Source organism: Gambusia affinis, linkage group LG06 (genome assembly GCF_019740435.1).
Source record: "Gambusia affinis linkage group LG06, SWU_Gaff_1.0, whole genome shotgun sequence".
Taxonomy (NCBI): Eukaryota; Metazoa; Chordata; class Actinopteri; order Cyprinodontiformes; family Poeciliidae; genus Gambusia; species Gambusia affinis.
The window spans coordinates 8,881,711-8,903,228 of NC_057873.1; the positions used below are offsets into that span (position 1 = coordinate 8,881,711).

At 39.1% G+C, this 21,518-nt stretch overlaps 1 protein-coding gene across 9 annotated transcripts in view; it reads left to right on the forward strand.

Annotated features, from left to right (window-relative positions):
- The window catches only part of usp2a (ubiquitin specific peptidase 2a), a 52,206-nt gene that overhangs the window by 19,859 nt on the left and 10,829 nt on the right, over window positions 1–21,518 (forward strand). For 5 of the 9 annotated variants that reach the window (XM_044118659.1, XM_044118660.1, XM_044118656.1 and 2 more), the window contains 2 exons: window positions 1,004–1,796; window positions 4,256–4,381. In XM_044118659.1, coding sequence (XP_043974594.1) covers window positions 1,059–1,796; window positions 4,256–4,381 — 864 coding nt within the window. In that variant the 5' untranslated portion in view covers window positions 1,004–1,058. Of the gene's footprint in view, window positions 1–1,003; window positions 1,797–4,255; window positions 4,382–15,003; window positions 15,498–21,518 lie in introns of those variants that run through there. The other 4 variants (XM_044118661.1, XM_044118662.1, XM_044118663.1 and 1 more) reach the window with 3 other exon arrangements.

Here is a 21,518-nt window from a genome sequence, read left to right on the forward strand (position 1 = left end):
TGATATTTGGCATTTTAATTCCTGCATATGTGTTGGTGTGGACTAGAGTAAATCTGCTGGATATCAAGAAGAGAAACTGTAAACAAAAGTATCAATATCATCATGCTAGTATCAGTCCAATACTAATTCTCACCTTGACATCAATAGCATAGAGATATTTAGATTGATATGCCCAGCCCTATTATGTACTAATATGTCATACTTTTGTGCATAAAAAAATCCAAAATGACAAAGTGGAAGGGGTACGAAGACTTTTACAAGACACTGAAAATTGCAGCCTTGTGTTTTTTTAAATGTCACAATTATAATGTACCTGGGCTAAACCTGAACTAGATGTTGGAGAACTCTGATAAAAACTGACTCTTAGATTTCAGCAGGAAGACTCCAGTCAAACATCGATGTTTTTGCTTTAAATACCTTTCAAGAACTGCAAAGCTGCAGTTGCGATATTTCTGGTGTGTGGTTGCCAAGGTTACTAAGTGTGTGGTTAGTGGAGTAAGATCTGCAGTGCCAGGTCCAAGTTTTTGTCCAGTTGCCAGTTGGATAAATGCACCAGCTTGCTCTTTCAACTCCCCAGTGAGCTAAGGAAGAGATTCCCTCACCTTTCACCTGTCCTTCCAGTCTTAATCCTCTTTCTGCTGTATTTCGAAACAGTCATAAAAAACAGCTGGATAAAAGCTGATGTGCCATGAATATTGGGAGGAACCGTGGGCTGCAGTAAGGTGATCAGTATTAAAAGTAGATAAAGAATTTCAAATATTGATGAAATCCTAAAGGCAGGGTGATGAGTCCGTGAATGGGTCAGTTTTTGCTTCGGATGATGCAGGCTAACAGCAGATGTGATGTGATGGCAGATAAATTCCTGAATCATTGGTTCAGAGCTCAGGGGAGGCACAGATGAATAATAGCCTCACTCCTGCCTGCTATGTTGCTGTGGTGTTTGTATTGATTCCATTGTTGCTGATGAACTAATACAGTGCTTGTCTCTTTGCTGTGTCTGCAGTCGATGCAGTCTTCCAGAGGCTCCCCCTGGCTGAAAAACCAGCAGCAACAGCAGCATGTCTCGCGTCTCCTCCACCCCCAAACGCTATGCTGGCTCGTCCTACACCAGCCACTATAGCTCCTACAGCTCCTCCCTGACCCCGGGCCTCAGCACCTATAGCGAGCGGGACCGACTGTCCACCTACAGGTCCCCCAACTCCACTTCCTCTTCAGGATACTCGTCCAATTACCTGAGCAGCTCCGCATCCCGTGGCCGAAACTACAGCGCCTCCTCGGACCCCGATCGAGAACGGGGTCGAACTATCCCTCGCACCGACATCCTTGGGAGTAGCAGCAGCAGCATCAACAGCCGACGGAGTGAGAGCCTCAGCAGAACCCCCGTCAAGAGCTACGGATCGTCAGGTCTTAGTGGGGGGTCTACCTACTCAGGCTACAGCTCCTACCAGTCCAGCTACCTCACTTCTTCACCATCGGCCTCCAGTATCTCACTCAGCAGAAGAAAGTCTGTTTCCCAAAGTGACCTGAGCAGGGACTTGTCCTCCCTGAGCCTCAGGGATGCATCCTCCTCCTCCTCCACCCCATCCTCCTCCACCAGTGCCCTACGGAGCTACCACAGTCGAACTAAAGATGTGCCCGAGTCGTATGACATAGGCTCCAGACCGGGCAGCTCGAGCCTGTTGCGGAGCTCCACTCAGGAGGCCTTCAGTAGCAGCAGCAGCAGCAGAGCATATAGCTCCTCAGCATGGGAACCAAGCAGCAACGGGATGTCTGACACCCCGAGCAGGAACTCCACAGTAAGTCCTTGTTTTTTCTTCTTCTTCTGCTTTTACATGATGTGTGTTCATCCAGATATGATCAATAAGAAAGCTGATGGAGGCTGGATAGAATCTAAGCTGCGGTATTTGCCACTGATGTCCTCTGCCCAGCTCTGCTTTTGTTTCATTGAGTTCTCGTGTTATAAGGGAAAGCTTAGTGTACTCACATTGCAACTGATAGAAGTGTTTCTTGACCAGGTGGGGGCGCTGTTGGTCAAATTACTTTGAGTTTCCTTTGAATACCAAACATATTGATTTACTTGACATTCTATGGAAATATTTTGAACCTCTAAATAGAAAGTCCAGATTGTCCCGCCCCCCTATATTATATGGAGTAATTGAGTGTGTGTAAGTAGCTTCCGTACCCATAGTGATAAAATGATCTCTTGGACACTTGATGCCTGTTATAGCCAGCAATTATCTCACTCTCTACTTTCCTGAGTGAGCTTGGTCTACAGGCTACTCTGGCCTTACTGACTTCAGTATTTATGAGTTTCCTTGGCAAACATGAGATCAGTCCCAGGGGGTTGGCAACACTGTACATGAAAGAGTTGGAAAGAAGTTTTTATTTTTGATTACTAATTTTTTTAATGATTATTTTGTTTTCTTTGTTTGTTTTTTTTACATGACTTGTTATTGTTATTTAGGGGTATCATGTGAGCTTATGTGAAAATGTACCACACGCAACTGAAATTAATTAATGTTTGCTTTAGTCATTTGTTTGTTTGGATTTATTTAGTTTAATCTCCAATGTTTTCTTGAGATAAAGGCATATATATATATATATATATGTGTGTGTGTGTGTGTGTGTGTGGGTGTGAGTGTTTTTATTTTATGTATTGCATGCTTTTATTCAATATTTTAATAGCACATTCATATCAGTTTATCAGTTTTGATGACTTATTTTCTTTACCTTGGAAGTTGTTACCTCCTTAGGTTTAAAGGCAATAATTTGCAAGTATATTAATGGCTTTCTGTCTAACCATTCATTGAGCAAAGTGGCATTCTGGGTATTGTTCTGTTTTATGGATAATGGTTGCCCGGTGAGGGAGCAGTCTGGTCTGTTGCCAGTGCAGTAGAATTGATATGTTTACATTTTTGAGCTTTGCATATTTTAAATAAATGTTGTTGACTGTTATGTGAACTAAGAAATGTCACCTGATGGTCTGTGTAAACAACAGCTGAACTTTAGGCTACCAGCATGTATTCAGAAGCAACACAGCATGTAACAGAATCCTAGTGTGATTTCCTTGTTGAGTTGCTAACAGTGTATGGTGGTCCTCATAGAAACTTGGTAACAAGCATAGCTTCAGACGGAAACAACCACACGAGTCAAAAGCATGGGTTCACTGCACATTTGTGTAATACAAATATATGGGTGACACTGTGTCACGCAGATTAAATGGGTGGTTGTTTACTGTGTCCTGTTGAATATGATGTGCACTGTCCCACACTGATGAATTTGATGGTGAATCTGAGGAGACCAGTGGTGGTTGCTGTCTTGTGACTGAAGACTATCTTTGCGTTCTGATCAGCCACTGTACGGCTGGTTTCTGAAACCAGAGCTGGGTCACGTCAGGTCAGCCATCTTCAAGCAACATATTGAAGCTGTTTTATTGTCTGGGTTTCAACCTGATTGTGAAGATTCAGCTTATTTGTCCTTTTCGAGCCTGGAATGATTATTCAACAAGTTATTTCAGCTAATCTTAACTGCAATAACTATGTGTTAATTAAGAACTGTGTGCAACACAATTTGTTCCTGGTGGAACTTGATGAAAATGTTTATTGAGCTAACTGCATTTGAATCAAAATTCTATATAATCGATAAAATAAGTAATGGCTCATTAAGAGGCCACCACAGTGTTGAATCAATGACCATTCATGGAATAAATGCTTAATAAAGACATTAAAGCTCAAGAACATTCAAAAGCTATTCAATAATGATTAAAGAAAGTAATCTGACACTGAAAACTCCAGTGATAGGTTTAAACTGCTATTGTCAATAGAAACAATAAAATTAGCCAAACAAATTCACTTTTATAAAAAACATTACTGATATTATAGTAAACATTTCACTTGTTATGGACTAGTGGAAAGCAGAACAATGTCAAAAACCTAAACAAAACAATGAACTTCCTGTATGGGAACAGGCAAAGAAACAGTGGCTGTCGCAATCTGGCTTAAGCAGGTGACCTGGTCAGCTTACCTGGACTTCTCTGGAAAGCAACTTCTCTCCTGGTAGCTCAGTCCACGCCCTCCTTGGTCAGCTGGCACAGTAACAGGAGTTTGGTTCACCATATTTCTATAAAAGGGGGAGTAATCCCCTTACTGGAAAACGTTTTTACTGCAGATGGCCTTCATCCAAAAACTTCCAACTGTGCCCTCTCTCAGGAGGCTTCTCCTTGATTCTTTGTCCTTGTTGTGCTTCACATCAACAGGTGAGCCTCATCAGCTTATTCAAGGCAGTGTGCACCTCTCCATGGTGGTGGATTTGCTGCTGCAGGACAAATGAGCACCAGACAGCTGTACCACATATTGTTTCTCAGCCAAGACCAGTCCAAAATGTAGGGGAATTTTCCAAAACTCTTAACAGCTACTTTTATATTTTCATTGGAAAAATGAGCTCATTTGTCCTTTGTGGATTTTAGCATCTTAGCATGTAGGTTCCAATTAAAAACCAATAAGCACTCGATCCATTTCCCACAGATATGATTGTAGATTGTGTCATGTTCACATTCTATAACAACAAATTAAATTATGTTGTTCAGTTTCAACAGGAGCACACAGAATAATAGTTTAAGCCTCATTGTAGTCAACTTGTTCAAGAACAGTAGAAAATGCCTTCCATGTTTAAGGAAGCAGCTCGTCTTTTTTAACTTATGATTACCATTTAGTTAAAAGGTGCAACTCACACAGGGGTAGAGATTTAATTAATTTTAAGATGCCTAATCTCATGTGAATTAAAGTTGCTAATCCAGACACTCTCCACTATCAAAATAGCAGGACTAGTCATCTCCAGGCCATAAAAAAACAGGAACATTTTCAAAAGGCTAGTTACAACCTTTAGTATATGTTGACATTTAAAGATGTCTGTCACAAATATTAAAATAAGAATGTAAAAAAAGAAGAATTAAATCCTTTTATTCTGAAATAAAGAATCAAAGGATAGTCTTCCTACTTTATTATTTCTCATTTGTACCGGTACTTCTGGCAGCAAAACAGCGCCACACAATGCTTCCACTACCTTGCTTGGCAGTGAACATTCTTTTTGTCATTGTGGCTAAACAGCACAACCCTTGTCTTGTCTGAGCAGCAACCTTTTGTCCATATGGACAATTATAAATTACAATGACTGATAAACTCATTTCCAATCTTGTACTAAATGAAAATCTTAACCACATCTGTTCTCTTCTGCCTTTTTTAATGCCATCTTGTCTAACCATACATCTAAGCAACTATCACCTGTCCTAAATCACTACTGTTGTGTGCATCCACTCCACCTTCAGTCCATTCTTCAGTATCCATATGCAGTATCCATATTTAAACTTCTCCGTCTCCGTGTTTATACCACTAATACGTAATAGATGTCTCAGTTTCATTGCTCTACAAAAGTAATTGAACTGAGTGGAATACATGCTAGTTCTCTTGTTATTTTTTCCCACTTTCCAGCAACTGCAGTCCATCTAGTGACGCATCCGTACAGTCCTCTTCCCCTCATTGGAACATGAATGTTTACAGCCACATATACCAGGATTGAAGACTATCCTAAAATAGGTTTGGCAGAGCCAGGTAAATCCAATCCTGGTGGTTTCTTAGAACTTTGCTGAGGAAAAACAGCAGCTGCGCTTGCTGTTGTGCTTCAGTGATGAGTAAGACAAAGTGGATGACACAGCTATCTTTGTTTTTTCTGCAGATTAATCAAATCCTCTGATCAAACCTGGTCAGAGTCCATCTTCTTGTTGTTGCTTTAAAATTCTTAGAAATTTTCTAATGATTAGGTTCAGTATTTTTACTTGGTAAACAGCACATTGTGAGTGTTTACTATACAAACATGCAGTAATTAGGGGTGTAATGACACTTGTAGCTCACGAGACAAGGTGGTACATAATGTTGCCTTCATTAGAATGAGACACATTAGAGTACAACTCAGAGTTACAACCTGTGATTTAAATATTAGGAATCTGTGTACAACAGTAGCAGCTCATTGAAGCACTAGGAAATGTAATAGCTCTTCCCTGGATCAGACATAGCACTCCCCTCCAAGAAATGTATTTTTTTCCTGTGATGAAAATATTTATATAAAATCTGATTCTGATTATATTTAACCTAGATACAAAAATAATTCCATAATAATTTCCAGGCAAAAAGACTAATTCTGCAGAAATAGCCATCAAGTCTGTATGACGCTCAGAGACGTTTCTGGAAAACGTTATCAAAACATTCACTCCGCTTGTTTAAAGCTGAAACGATTCCTCGAATGATTCGAGTACCTCGATTATTAAAATTCCTGGAGGAAAGTATTTCTGCCTTGAAGCTTTGTTAATTTATGTTTTATTGTTTAGCGCACCGTGTTTCCGCCGGGACATTATTTGCTGTGCAGGGCTCTCACTTCTGCCTATGAATTGCTGGCGAAAACTAAGTGTTAGTAGCATGAGGTCCAATTTTCAAGTTCCCCCATGGGAATTTTATTGATTGATGATAATGCCCGGTTTTTCATCGCTTTGGGTGGTCAAATAGGTATCCTTAAAATGACTGACGCGATACCTGGAGTACGACAGCCTTTCTTCTCCTGAAGCTGCTGGTTCAGAGCAAAGGGCTGGAAGAGCGCAGCAGGAGTATGGACCTTACCAGAGGGGCCGTTTTCATTGGCTGATGCCCATTCTACGTAATAGTGCGGCTACAACGTGCGTGGATGTCTCACAAACACATGCTAATGTAGTGCTAGACTACTACTGTACTCGCATACTGGCATAAAGTTTTCGCATCAACAATCGAAAAATAATGTTTCTCCTTTGCCAGTGGAGACATCATCTGTAGTGGTGATGTCAGATATCCTGTTCGTATTTGTGGTCATAAAATTCACAGATTTCCAAAATCAGGAGCGGAATGCCGTGCTTGGATCAAAGCTTGTGCACGATCGCATGAGCAGCTCAACTTTCGTAGGATCAACAAGAACAAAGGAGTGTGGGCTGGTGTAAGTATTATTGCTTTGCTTTACTACATAAAGCAAAGCAGTAATACTTATTGCCTTTTATTTATTTATTTATTTATTTATTTATTAGCATTTTGCCGACGGGAATGCGGTAACAGCGTCCCATCCTTATCCAACACCAGCAGACGGAACCGAGTGCATACATCATGCATACATGATGTGTCTGCTACACAGTCTTACGTTAGCTAAACAGATCAATATGCAATGTGTACTGTATCTGACGTACACTATAGATTTATTTTAGCAGAAAAGGCTTTAGACTAAACTATTACTCGTGTTAGCCACTCTAGCACCAAGTACAGTGTGTCAGGCTAGCCACACTCAAACATTTGCTAACAAACCACAGGAATCACCCACTGATTTCAAAAGCAACCAACAAAACAATGAATGCCTGACTTACCCAGTCTTGCAAGAACATCAGTGATCTTGTCCACATCTATATTGATGTAGAGGGTGCCAGATAAAATTTCCTCGAGTACCTTGAATCACTCGAGAAATCGTTTTAGCATCACTAGTTGCATCATTATGTTGTCAGCGAGAAGAACTAGGAGACAGCTCTACCAGGTTAATCACATGCTGCAAAGCAAATACGAGCATTAATGTACCTTTATTTGATTAGCAAATAAGGGTACATTTGTTGATATCTCTCTTTGAAATATCCAGTTCATCAGTGAGCTGTGAACACAATTTCTCTTGAAAAACCTTCTTGAGGAACAGTAACAGGTTCAGTTGTACCACTGACCTAGTAAAAAAAATCTCCAGGATCCTGGATCAAAACAGAATTTGTAATACCTTCTCCCTCTACCACAACAGGTTCATTCCCTGTTGTGAGATCTGACACTAAGTGAAAAATGTCCTCTCTCTTACCTGCCAATGAGTTTTGATGTTGAAGAAGGTTTGCAATGGTTTTGTTTTATATGGTGTTTGAGAAACTAGAGGTCGTCAATATACCGCATTTATTAGGCACACTGTTGGTGACTAGAGTACATTCTGTGTTTCATAGAGAAAGGTGTGAACTTATGATCACTTCACAGCACCCTTGAAAAACTGGCAAGCTACAGAAAAAAATCTGCTGCCTCCACTAGTGTATAGTAGAATTCTCAAGTCACCCATATCTAGGGGATGCTGCAAAAGCTAACAGTACTTCACCACATTAAGTCACATGCTGATAGCAACTAGACTTTCCCGAGACTTGGCTTTGATGAGAATTATTGTACCCTTTTTAATACCATGAGATCACATGTCACAATAAATGTTAATTAATGACACCTATTTAGACAATGCAGTCATTGGAGACTTTGATTTACTCTGACAATAACAATTTGTGCTACTTTTGGGATCCCCTCATAAATTGGGCTACATTTTTTTACTTGTTTAGAAATATGCAATTGTATTCAGTTTTGAACATCAGATTAGGAATTTTGCATAAAGCACTGCTGTGATAACACCTTACTCTTGATAGCAGTGTGTCGAAAAACAGTGTTAACCTTTTGGTTCCACTTTCTTCCTTCAGCTTTCACTGACAGGCAGTAAGACTAAGATGGCTGATTTTTTTTAACCTCGATTTGATTGTTTGGGCCATTTGTCTAGACTTCCTGTTGAGCAACATTAACAATACATTTAAACTGTCTGACTCTCCATTCTCCCACTTTGTCAGACAGCTTATGGTTTGGTTTAGGAAAGAAAAGCCACGATCTGGCTCATGTTTGAGTGTTGTCTTTGTTCTCAGGCAAAGAGGGTCAACATTTTATTGGCTGTGTTTTGTAAGCTGTTATTGTGAGTCTGTTGATTGGGTTTGTAGGCCAGAGTGTAGACTGTCTGTGAGGAAACCTTACACTTACATAGCTGAGTAGGGCTTTGCACAGCACCACTTACTGTGCGTACCTGTACCAAGATCCTGATGTCGAGGGTGGCACACTACTGTTTATACTGAAAATATAAAACTGCAGGTTCCAAGTTCTATTATTACACAGAGTACTACTTAGACATGTACACAGACTCCATCTAGTTTATTCTTAAACTTATTATCAAGTTCAGGGTTATTATGGCAAGAGCCTGTGCAGGACTTTCTGACTTCTCTTCTTGTTGTAGAACTCTGCTTTTCCTGTCAGTATATATGATCCTGACAGATGGGGTTGTCTGGTGTCTAAACATCTTGAAGTCACTTCATGGGTTCAACCAAGAATTTCTGTCAGAGAGCAGAATTCACCTGTGCACAGCATGTCTAGCCACCAAATTAGGGCTGTTATATCACCCAGAATCACCTGGCTACAATGCTATGAAGGTAGATCAGTGAAGGAAAATCTTTGTGTGATAACCCAAGGATCTCTTAAGTACTTACCCAGACTATCTTAATGCAACTTTTGTGACAAAAAAACCCAAGCATAATTATGAACCATTTGGCCGTTTTGGCAATCCCAGCATATGTCATAAAGGTCACCATACCAGAAAAATCTGGACTGTTGCTTTAAATCACAGGTGTCAAAGTCCAGTCCTCAAGGGCCGGTGTCCTACTGTTTTTAGATGTGCTACAGGTGCAAAACTTTGGAATGAAATGGCTTAATTACCTGCTCCTTGTGTAGAGCAGTTCTCCACAGCCTTGCTAATGACCTAATTATTCTATTCAGGTGTGGTCCAACAGTGGCACATCTAAAAGATGCAGGACACTGGCCCTCCAGGACTGGAGTTTGACACCCCTGCTTTAAATGAATCTGACTACAGTAATGTCAACTAAAAGGAATCAGCAGTAAGCTACGACATACAGCATGGATATCCATAAAAAGACATGCCTTAAAAACTAAACATTGTTCATGTTTGCTTGTAATTAATCAAACTATTGTTCCAGCCACCACTCTACACCCCCTATACATAACACACAAATATATTCACACAGAGATGGGTCAAGTTCATTCCTTCATAGAACACTGAAGATCTGCTTTGGCTATAAGCTTTTCAAAATTTTAATTATTACTAATATACCATCAGTAATATAAGTAATAATATTCAGAGTTTGGTTTCAACTTTTTGTTTCTCTCTGCTTCATAATTAGCAAATAAGGTCATTATTTATAAACCAAATAACTATTTACAGAAAGCGATGTTATAGCAAAAAATCCTTCTCTCTGTTATTTCCATTTGTCCCATGATTTTACAGCATACTTCATTATCTTCTGGTACAATGACAGAGAGTTCTGTCCTGAAGCACTCCCTCATACTGGGACTTTCAATGTACTCCCAGGGAAACATCACATAGCCTTCCATAAATGATTGCAAAAAAATATGCTGATCTCCTTGAAAAGAAATCTGTTGCTCATAAGCTATGTGATGGACCAACACAAAGTAGTATATGTTTGCGAAGTAGAGGGAAAAGACAAACTGATTTTAGCAATTTTTACATGTAAAACTCTGGTCACTACTCAGTGTTTGTGAAGGCTTCAAATGTAGGGAGGAGATGGAGGTTACCAACAGGGTGAATTGCAATGTTAGTTTTCTTCCAAAGAGTTGTGTGACTTTTGATGGCAATAATCTGTCCTGGATTTTGTTTAGAGTTATTGAATTAAAGTAGAGTGTACACATATACATATTTGTGAAATATTTTAAAAACCACACACCATTTTATAAATATTTAAGTTGCAATTTGCGGTCGTGATATGGACAAAATGTGGAATAGTTTAAAGGGGAAGTCAACTTTTCCAAGGTCAGATAATGTGAATATATTTGGGAAAAGCATTTATCCAAAGGCAATTGTAGTCTAACATCTGTTAGATAATACCACTATGACCTGCTTCTTGCGTCAGATATCAAACCAGACACGGACTCTTTGCCCCCTTCTGATGTTGTAGTTTTCCAGCTCAGAGATTTAGACATTGGTCTTACTCTTTCCTTTTCTGCTTGTCTCTCTCTGCTTGTCTCTCTCTCTCCCTCCCTCACTCACACAACCCTCTGATGGAATGTGCTCCTTGGTTATTTGTTGTGTACACACCAAAGCCCCGGTCACAATCTTGTTGCAGGGTACATGCTGCACTTCCTTCACTTTACACATGAGTACCACTAAATTTTTGCACTCTCACACACAGATGCTTGTTGTATTTAGCGTTAGATCATGTGATTAATTCATGCAGGGCAAGAAAAAGGCTGACATTATCAAAAGTTTGGATTTCCCAGTATGATCATTCAGTGTTACTGCCAGGAACTGAGAAGTGAGATACAGCATATTCTGTTGATTTATTTCATTAATAAGAATCATTCATATGACAAATCTCTGAATCAGAAAACTTGTCTAAACACCATGTACCTGCAGTTGAAAATGAAAAGAGAGCACCTAATGAAGTCAAAATTTCAGCCAGGAAGGTCAGGATAGGGCCTCAAGCAACTCCAAGTTTAGTATTCAACATGGCTGCACGTAACAAAAATGTGCTAAAGGTGGCTTAAATAAACTATGAGCATTTCTGATGGTATCTTTAAACCATTGGAATGTGTAATTGTATTAAATACCTACATACTTCTGAACATGTTCCATTTGTATTTTAACTAATAAGGGAAATACACTAACGTCAGCTTTGTTTGGGAAAAGCAGTTAGCCACCACGATTATTAGCCAATCCCATTGTTTTCCATCTTGCAACTATGAGGTTTCCATGTAGGTGTGACGTTATTCCTGTCTCCGAGCGCCGACCTCTAAGATAAATCAAATACGGCTTTAAAAAGCAAGTCCTTCTGACTCAGATCCAACCTCTGTCACCTGTCTCTTAACTCACTTGTTTACTTGGTTGGGAAAATTTGAGCACTCAATGATACTTTAACTGAGATATTTATGAGTGTCCTTTTGAGCCTCCTAAACAAGTTAAGCGATAGCTAATATTTTTTGCTGTTTCATCAATATGTTCTGGTGTCAAGTATACGGTGTTTTCCAAGTTAACCTTTCGCAAGAGCTACTCCTATGTTCAGCTCACACAGATAAAAGTTTAAATTGATTATGTTTGTAGCTCACCATTTAAACTTTGCTAAGTTTCTAACCCAAGCACCAAATTTTTCTTTTTCTTTTTTGATTCATAATGAGTTTTCTACAAACTGTTTTTCATTGGTGGTTGACAATCCCATCATCTAGCATATCATAATTTTCTTTCTTGTTTAACAATAGGAAATGACATAACATGGGCTTGGTGGTAATTAATAAGTACCTTTAAGAGATTCAAAAAGTTCTTCTTACCTGACAAATGAAACAACAGTGTGTTTTTTTATTTTGTGGAGGATATTTTGATTAAATAATATTCCTTCAACTATAGGAGATCAAACAGGCCTTGGGAGGGGAGCAGTGCGTAACTTCAACTTCCTGTTAAACAACACCTCCGGTTTTGGACAGTACGCTACGCCTTTTAAAAAAGTTGCATACAGACCTGTCAACAGTTCTGTTAAAACTATTCATGGCTAAAGATTTGTAACCTTTTCTGTCTTGGTACACAGCAGTTTGTCCCAATGCACCATGATGCTTCTAATATGAGTCACCTTAAAGGTAATTCTTTGGTCACCAATCATTTCTTGTCATAGTCAGAAACTGGGGTTTGGAAAATATTACTTTTTCCAAAGTGTATTCCCTATCTTATTGTCTAAAAGTAGGTTCCTTCCTTTATTATGACTTTCCTTCCTCACTTCCCTCCTGGTGTTTTTGATTACTTCAAGTGTACATTACACCACTGAACACCGTAGTTTTTTTCCCATGAAACCTATAATCTGGTAAATTAAGTGAAATACTCAATTATTGATTTTGCACATTTGATGAGTTCTCTCACTCTGCACTGTCAGAGATCTTAATGAGTAAAAAATTTTGTCCTTTATGTCTGGGTAAGAATAACAGCTTCTATAGTTACATTTAAAATGCTATGAATCTACAGCTGGAACCTATGTGATACAGACTGTCTTTTCTTGGACAGTGTTGGAAAAATGATCAACCTGTTATTACAATAGCCTGAAATAAACTCCCACTCAATCCTTGCTATTGTTTGGCCAACTGATGAGTCACCAAAGTCTGAAAAAAGACTGCCTCTGAAGATGCAGAGTCTAATTTTAAAACCACTGGACCCATCTATTGTGTCCAACATTTAACTACTCTGTATGTTCTCATGGTTCTCAGGGGCGTGATAGAGGTGAAACTGGTGGTACTAAAGGTGTCTTCAGTAGGATTCATATATAAACAAAGCAAATTATCTTTAGAACTGATCTGTCAATAAACAGAAAGATAAGAAGTTGAAGAATTGATCTCTGCAGCAAACACATTCTACTCAGATATGAAGTGTAATGGGGAATATTTAGCTGTTATACAGAATGACCATTGAATTACTGACTATTAGCAAAGCAAATGGCAAAATTCCATTTCCTCATTCACTAAGAACATGTTCACAAATTAATCATACATGGATTTGTGGGTGGTAGATATTTATTGAGATTCAAATTGCTTGAGTACAAATAAGTCCGTCGTAACAGCAGCTTCCATTGCAACTCAAAACATGTGGCAGCCATTTTGGATTTTTCTTACGTCTGGATTGGGTTAAAATCCATCTTTCCATTTTTGAATTGTACCATTTTTGTGGGCTTGGAACTCAAACATTTTTACTTTAAACTTTTACTTTAAACAAGTGAAAGTATAAGAATGTTTCTCTGTTTGTATAACAACCTGGCCCTGTGTGAAAAGTAAGTCTTGTGAATCCTTTTACATGTGGCAGAAAACTAACACAGCATTCTAAAAACAGAATGTCATACCAAAGTTGAAAATAGTGGTGGTAGTATGATGGTGTGGGATAGCTTTTTTTTTTTTTTGGACCTACATGACTCGAATCACCCATCCACATTTTATCTGCACCTGCTGGTCCTTGGGGAGTCATGGGAGGTTAGAAGAAGGAAGGTACCCATTTGGGCTAGAGGTGGTGTACACTAAGGACAGGTCGATAGTCCATCAAAGGGCAACACTATGACAATCTGGATAAACAATCATGTACACATACACTCATACTTAAGCACAATTTGGAGTAATCAATTAAGTTAACAGTCATATTTTTGGTCTGTGATAGGAAGCTGGAGTACCAGAGAGAACTCATGCAAGCACTCAAAGAACATGTCAACTCCATGTAGAAAGACCTCAGGCTGAGATTTGAAACCTGGATCTTTTTAGTGCAAAACCATTAATTCTACTTTTTATTAATATGTAATCTGAAGAAGAATGTCCAGCTATTACTTTATCCCTTCAAGGTCAAGACATTTTGGTTATGCATCACAACAATGATTCAAAGCACACCACAAATTCCACCTTTAGCTAAAAAAAAAAAAAAAAAACGTAAATAAAGATTGGAGTAGCTTTGTGACAATCCTAAACAAAGTTAAGCATGACCTTACACATCCTACAAATCCATCCATGGTACCTAAATTTAATCAGTTCTACAAAGAAACGTGGGTCAGAATTAACACTATTATTTTTATTATTATTATTGCTTTGCTTTGGCTTTGCTTTGACTGTTTCCACCAAGGGCACAACAACCTGTTATTAAATTTGGGGGGCTTTAACTGTTTTCAGAATGTGCCATGTTGATTTGTAAATGTTTTATTCATTAGAAAATTTAACAATTTTAAAATCTTTTTTCTGTTACTGATTACTCTTGATTATGCACTTCATATTAGATAAAGTGAGTCTTCATCAAATATGAAAATTATTTTTGTTCTATATAAAAGTATGAAAACACGCAAAAAAGAAACAAATAAAAAGTTTTTCACAGCGCTGTCTCTTTTATGGCTTTGTCTTGGTTGCGCATTTTTCTAGTCGTTTCTGGTCTCAGCCTAGAGGAGATGAGTTGTCTCCTTGGACCCAGCATCAGTCCATCAGCTCATGGGGTTGATGTCTGACGTAAGGAGCATGTCCGGAGGCGGTCTCTGACGTTTGTTGGAGACTGACTTTAAAGAGGCGGACCTACAGTCTTATAAAACGGAATCAGAGTCAAATACGCGGCTATTGCTATTTCCAGATCAGCTTCACTGAATGGAACCGTACAGTGAATGATACAGCAGTCTCTTTTTTGGACCTATTCTCTGGTTTACACGCTCCTTTTACCACAGTGTTATTATAGCGTAGGTACTGCTACAGGTTCTGTGTGTTTGGCGTGATTTGTGACGTCTGTACGTAATGTTAGTGAATGAATGAAAGTGAGCCGCCGGTGAGTTTTTCATTAAACGTGCGAGCGTCGCGAGACCAGACAACAACAAGCAGCGCAGAGTTCCGCTGCCGCTTGAACACGAAGCTCCGGCAGAAGACCTCTGTCCTCACGCCGGCATGCCGAGCATGCGACAGTCCTACACGGTCACTGTGCCGGAGGAGCCTCCCGCAGCCGCCTTTCCGTTTCTTAAGCAAGAGATGCGCAGGAAGGGCAGCATGTCGGGGTCGGTGCTGGTGTCAACGTTCGTGGGGCTCCTGATAAATCAAGCAAAGGTAAGAGGGGGAATAACTTCACAGGCTCCGCTCAGCAGTAGGGAGAATTATAGCTGCTTTGTGTTGAGGTGTTCCTATTTGTGAGCTCATAAGACATGTCTTATGACTGTGTGAAATACGTTTTTGTGTAATGACTCGCGTCTCGGTACACTAACTGGCTATACAAGCTCACTCATTTCTCATATTCTATTAGGCTGAGATTTATGTATGGAGGTACAAACTTTGGTGTACTGTGCATGTCACTCGTCCGGTCACCAACACTAGACATGAGAACGTCATGGAGTCAGTGGAACTCAGAAGTGAGTCTTTTTGCAGGGGTAAGCCGCTCTGAGCTGTTCCAGGATCAGTGGGCCTGCACAGGCAGGTCACTGCTTATATAACTGCACTGTAATCCCTCTCATACACTGCTCCTGTGTGCCTCTTGAAGGGAAATAAATACAGATGTGACCTCTTTCTCGCTCACGCTTTATGTATGCTTTGCGTTGTTACTGATTTGTGTGATAGCTCTCTCCGTTTTGTTGGTAGACGCAGCAGAGTGTTTAGTTGAGTAAAAGATTTGAGAACATAATGTTCAGAGAACTGGAGCTGTGGATTAGGAACATGCTAGAATAGGCTAAAGTGGAACCAGATGGCTGATAACTGGGTTAATTTCAATGTATTTATTATTTGGCTTAAAAGATAAATCTGACTTTCTCCATCTTATGTTGACTGATGCGGCTTAAATGCATTGATTGTTAACATAGACACCAGAAGCTGCATGTTGTTTGCACTTTTTCTTGCAAAGAAAAGGAACAAACCAGTACATATAAAAGCTGAAAATGTGATCACCTTGCAGCTGAAAGAGTGTGCACTTGTGTATGCATGTGACCTCCAGGGCTACAGTGTGGAGTGGAGCTCCTTTGTGTGCCAGCTTTTGTTATGTAATGAGAAATTACATTAGAACACACTTCAGCGCTGGCCAGGCGCAGCAGCTTGGCACGCTTGTCTATTTTACTGTCACCGTCTCCCTGTCCTTCTGTGCCCCTTGGTTGTCCTCTGTACCGCCTTCTCTACAAGCCTCAGCATGCACGTTGACAAGGAAACGTGTCCTGAATGTCTCTCTGCTGTCTGTGCTTTTTAAATGGCTGCTGTTTGCTGTGTGTGCTCAGTGGTGTTATGGTGCACCAACTCTGAAGGCTCCAAGGTTCAAGGCAGCTGTCTGCCACAGCTCTTCCATCATCCACAGAAGTTCATTGGATGCAGACGCAACAATATCAGGCTATTTTAGCTACATTTGAACTATCCAGACTGTTACTCTGGATTGAAGCTATTTCAATCCAGAGTAATCATAAAATTCTCACCAGAATTTTATGATTTTGCTTTAGGAACAACAGCATAATTTATTTTATTTTTTTTGCTTTCCTCCCATGAATGAACGGTCACTTTTCCTGCACAATTTACATAATTTGATTGCTCATCACAAAATGAGTATGTATAATATTGCAATCCCGAAGGACTGACTGGATCCAATATTTGGAAAATGTTACAGTTTGCAGCCATGTACCAGAGTTCACTTGCTTTAATTGACCAATTGAATGAACTTTCTCCATCTCTTTTGTGCAGATTTGATTTAGATCCCAGTGATCAAGATCATTAAAGGCAATAATCACAATCAATGTCATCATTGTAATATTCAGCAACATCTCAGCGTTATGGTTTTTTAAATATTGCTCAACCTTAATTTTTATAATCAGCTATTTCAAATTCAGCATATCCTGAGACAACTACATGTTTAAAGAGCAAAAACATGTGCTTGGACGAAATTGGATCATTAGCAAACTAATATTCAGTTCTGTTAATGATGTTGGATATTGCAGTAATAATATTGGTTGCAATTAACCAGCATATTTGATCATCTTTTAGTTCATTTTACGTCTCCACCACCCTTCACTCTGCGTGAAATTTAGCATCTGAGATGCCCAATTCCTCACCAGAAGCAGTCAAAAGAAACTTTATCACCTAGCTGATAGGAAAAATATCTAACTTTGAGCCCTCCTCCTTCAATAACAACTTCCACTCTATGCTGTTGTCAGTATGAATAGTATGACGGGTTCACTGACTGGATAGATTGATTTTTTATTTTTTGACTGGCACGTCAGACCCAATCAAGCTGTTCATGTTCATCACTGAGTTCAATTTTGCTGAAGCTGTCATGTTTTGAGTTATGGTTGATTATTTCTACTCACTCATCTTTAGATATGTTGTGCTTAAACACAGGTTGGTGTTGGGCTTCAGCCTTCAGTATATTGTTAACACAGGCCTGTCAGTTCGTAGTTAACTCTAGCAACTCTGTGTGTGTTCTTCTTGTAGAGCCATGCATTCCTCTGAAGATGTGTGAAGCAGAGACAGAACAGCAGTTACATAAGAAACCAGTGGACTGCTTTATTGTCACATGCTCCCTGCTGGTTAACTGAGCGATGCTGTGATTTCTGCTCTAAATTTACTGGTTAAAGGGTGTTTCTGGCCAAGAAGGCAGCACATTGGCTTACAGAGTTATATATTAATTTGTATCGTCCCTGTCTCATGTACACAGTAACTCTGTGATCTCCTGTGACGGGTTGCATCCCACTGAGAGAAATAAAACACTCACATAGCTAAAAGTGCTAGGATGTGTCATGGGAGAAAGTTGACAAAGACAGTCGCTCACAGATCACAAAATAGGTTGTTTTTAAGGGACTGCCAAACAGATAGTCAGGTCAGAACAGACTGTTCTGCTGCTTACATTCACATCACTTTGCCAGCCAATCAGCAGTTGGCATTCAGGGCTGCCAGGTGGAGCCAAGCATCCTGCTGAAGGTGTGAAGTTTGATTAACAGCCCATAGAGACACAGGGATGAGCAGATAGCTTGTTGTTGTTTGTTGAAGCTTGCTAGAAACATAACACCAATATTTTTAATTATAATGCTTCTGTTTGATAATTTTTGATTCAGCGTTTTTGATTGTTGGCAACTTGGATACATGTGGTGTTTATGTTTCACAGATTTATTGTGTTTGGACACCGACAAGATCTAAAAAGGACCTCTGCTCCATGTATTTTTTTATGGCTTTGTCTTGCTAACACCAATTTATTCCAAACCAGATTTCTCTTTAAGGACTATTATGCAAGATGATACAAAATGAATGAACAGCAGTTATCTTTTTTTTCTGACTTTCCTGTCCTGAGCACTCATTAATTAATTACATCAGGAGCACTATCCTAATGAAGACTTGAAGTCTTTAACACTTTAACAAGTCTCGCATATTTTCTTGCAAAGACACACAAAATACTTAGTTAGCATTTTGCTTTTAGCATATTTAGCCATATGCCTGATTAATGGGAACATATTCTCTAACTGTAAGGATTCATTTCTGTGTTTTTTGTCATTAAGAGACTGTTGACCCTTACTCTAATTCTACATATTTTCAAATTCAGACAAATGGCAGACAAAAATTGCAACTTAAAAAACATAAAACAGGAAAACCTTCAATTCGGCCTTTCCTGCTGAAAGTCTTGCTCTCTTACTATCTTGCAGCCTGCGTGAACCAATATCTTAGAGAAAATGCATTTCCCTCTTAGTAGCTTCTTATATCTCTGTGCTTCTGACTTTATTTTGGTTAGCACAACCAGTTATCACATTCATTCATTTATTTATATTGTGTTACTTTTATTGTTATTTATTCAAAGCAAAACCTGACCCATTCAAAAACAAGTGTGGAAAAAATAATCTTTGATTTTTCCATAGAAATGAAAGACCAGCTTTTTTAACAACTATGATTTTGGTACTGGACTTAAATAAGGAGAGGAGTAGAATGCTTCTTTGTCCTAAATATGCCACTCCCTCGAGGGGTCATTAGCTCATAGCTCATTAGCTCGCCCTCTGTGCTTGTTATGTTCTCGCACCTTCTCCAGCTTCAACAAGGCTCAGATTGCCAGGAAGCAGCTGCAGTCCAGCTGAGGCACTTTGTCATCTTTATACTAATAAGCAGAAAAAAAAAAGTTAGCTTAAGATTGTAGTATGTAGGTCAAAACACCCAAAATCAGTAATTATTAACATAGTTACATTAGAACCAAGAGAGTTTCATAACCTTTAGTTTCCACATTTACATCAATATGAAATGATTACTGAATCTTATTGAAGATATGTCAGTCATTTTTATGCTGAATTCCTCAGATTATACTCAGTATTAACACACTTGATGGTGAGTGATGAAGTTCTTTTGAGTGGTCAGGGGAAAATCTCCAGCCTTCAGTTTTTTTGTTACTGATCTTGACTTCCTCTGATTTTCTGTGAAGTCCAGCCAAAAAGCCAAGCCACCATCAAAGATTATTCATCCCTTCCTTTTTCCTCACCTTGCTTTGACCCTTTACTTCCTCTCCTGCAATACCAGCGGTCCCACACTTTGAGATTCACTGAAGCACAGTGAACGGACAAATTTTAACCTCCGTTGACCTGGCTGTCCGCCAGAGGGACATTTCCTCTGTCTCTTATTCCCAGCTTCAGAGAGAGCCCAGTTTGGCATTAAAGCCCAGCTTGGTTTAAATGGAGCTTTATTTGTGATGCCTTTCAGCCTCCATGGAGCAGCCTTTCAAAAATAACATGCTGGCTGCCTGAGCGGCTTCTGACATTTATGAAAAGAGCATAGTTATTCTCTTTTGTGTGCAAAATGTATTATCCACCCTAGAAGATTAGAACTTACATGTTATGAACTGTGCCCTGCCCTTTCTATGCGTTTACTCAAGAGCGGTACTGATCTCTGGTAATATTTGCCCTGTTGATACTCATTATAACCAGTTCTCTTTTATAACTACAATAATCTCTATTGAAGATAGAGATTTTGCTCTTGTAAATGCTTCTGGAAGAAGACTCTCCCAACTCTAGGTTAGCCCATCGGTTTGCCCATAGCTAAGCTCTAATAACTTTTAATAACATCATTATCTTTATGAGGGAAATCTTTTCATTTTCTCAAGTGTTGGTCATTTATTGTAAATAAGAACTTATCACGAATAATTTTTTATCAGGATAAGAATTTTGATTTTACGTTGTGTTGTTAAATTTCAGTTAGTGATGCTAAGAAAGACTGACGCTGTTATTGGAAATTGTATTTTTTACTATTTTTTTTCCACAGGAGCATCAATGTTTATCAATTAAATTTTGAAATATAATTGAATGCAGTAACTGTGTGCAGCTTAGTGATATAAATAACACTTCTTTAAGTAACTGGCATTATGAAGAATATTTTAAATGGGAATATTTTTCTAGAGTTGTTTGTGGCATTACAAATCCTGATATGCATTTACAACCATATAGTTACCTAAAAATGAAGTAATACATTACCATCCTTTTTTTACTGTGATAAAAATTCTAAGTCCATATTGCCCGTGCCTAATGTAGTTTTAACCAAATCAAGCTCAAGGAATCAAAATATCCTACCTGTATCCTACTGAGTATGGAGAAAGAGAGCAGAATTACCATAACATATTTATCCTTCTTTATTGCTGTGCCGCTAGCTGGAAGCATAGCAGCAGCTAGGCATTCCTGAATCACCACACACACACAGATCCTGTTAGACACACTGCTCAATAAAGAAAGACTTAATAACTAAGGGCTGTAATTCCATGTTACAGTCTGTCAGCTCGACACAGGATGGAACATAAAATAAAGACACAAGTGACTTTTATTACCAGGCTGAGTTTCACTACCAAAGACATAGAAATGTTCTTCTTACATTAATTAAAGAGTGTCATCAAGGAGAGTCCTGCTTCATAACTCACCAGCAGTAATACCATTTCATTATTTCTGTTTTCTGTGACCAGCCTCCCTCTGACTTCATTCCGGGTGTAAGCGCATCACATCTGCTCCCATTTGCTCGCTGACACTTCCACCTACTCTGAACTCTTGTTATCACACACACTCTCTGAGTCACACACTGTGCTGTGATGTCATAGTCTAAGTTAGCTTTCTCTCCCGCAAATCTTGGAGAAAAGTTTTAAGAAAGAGGCGT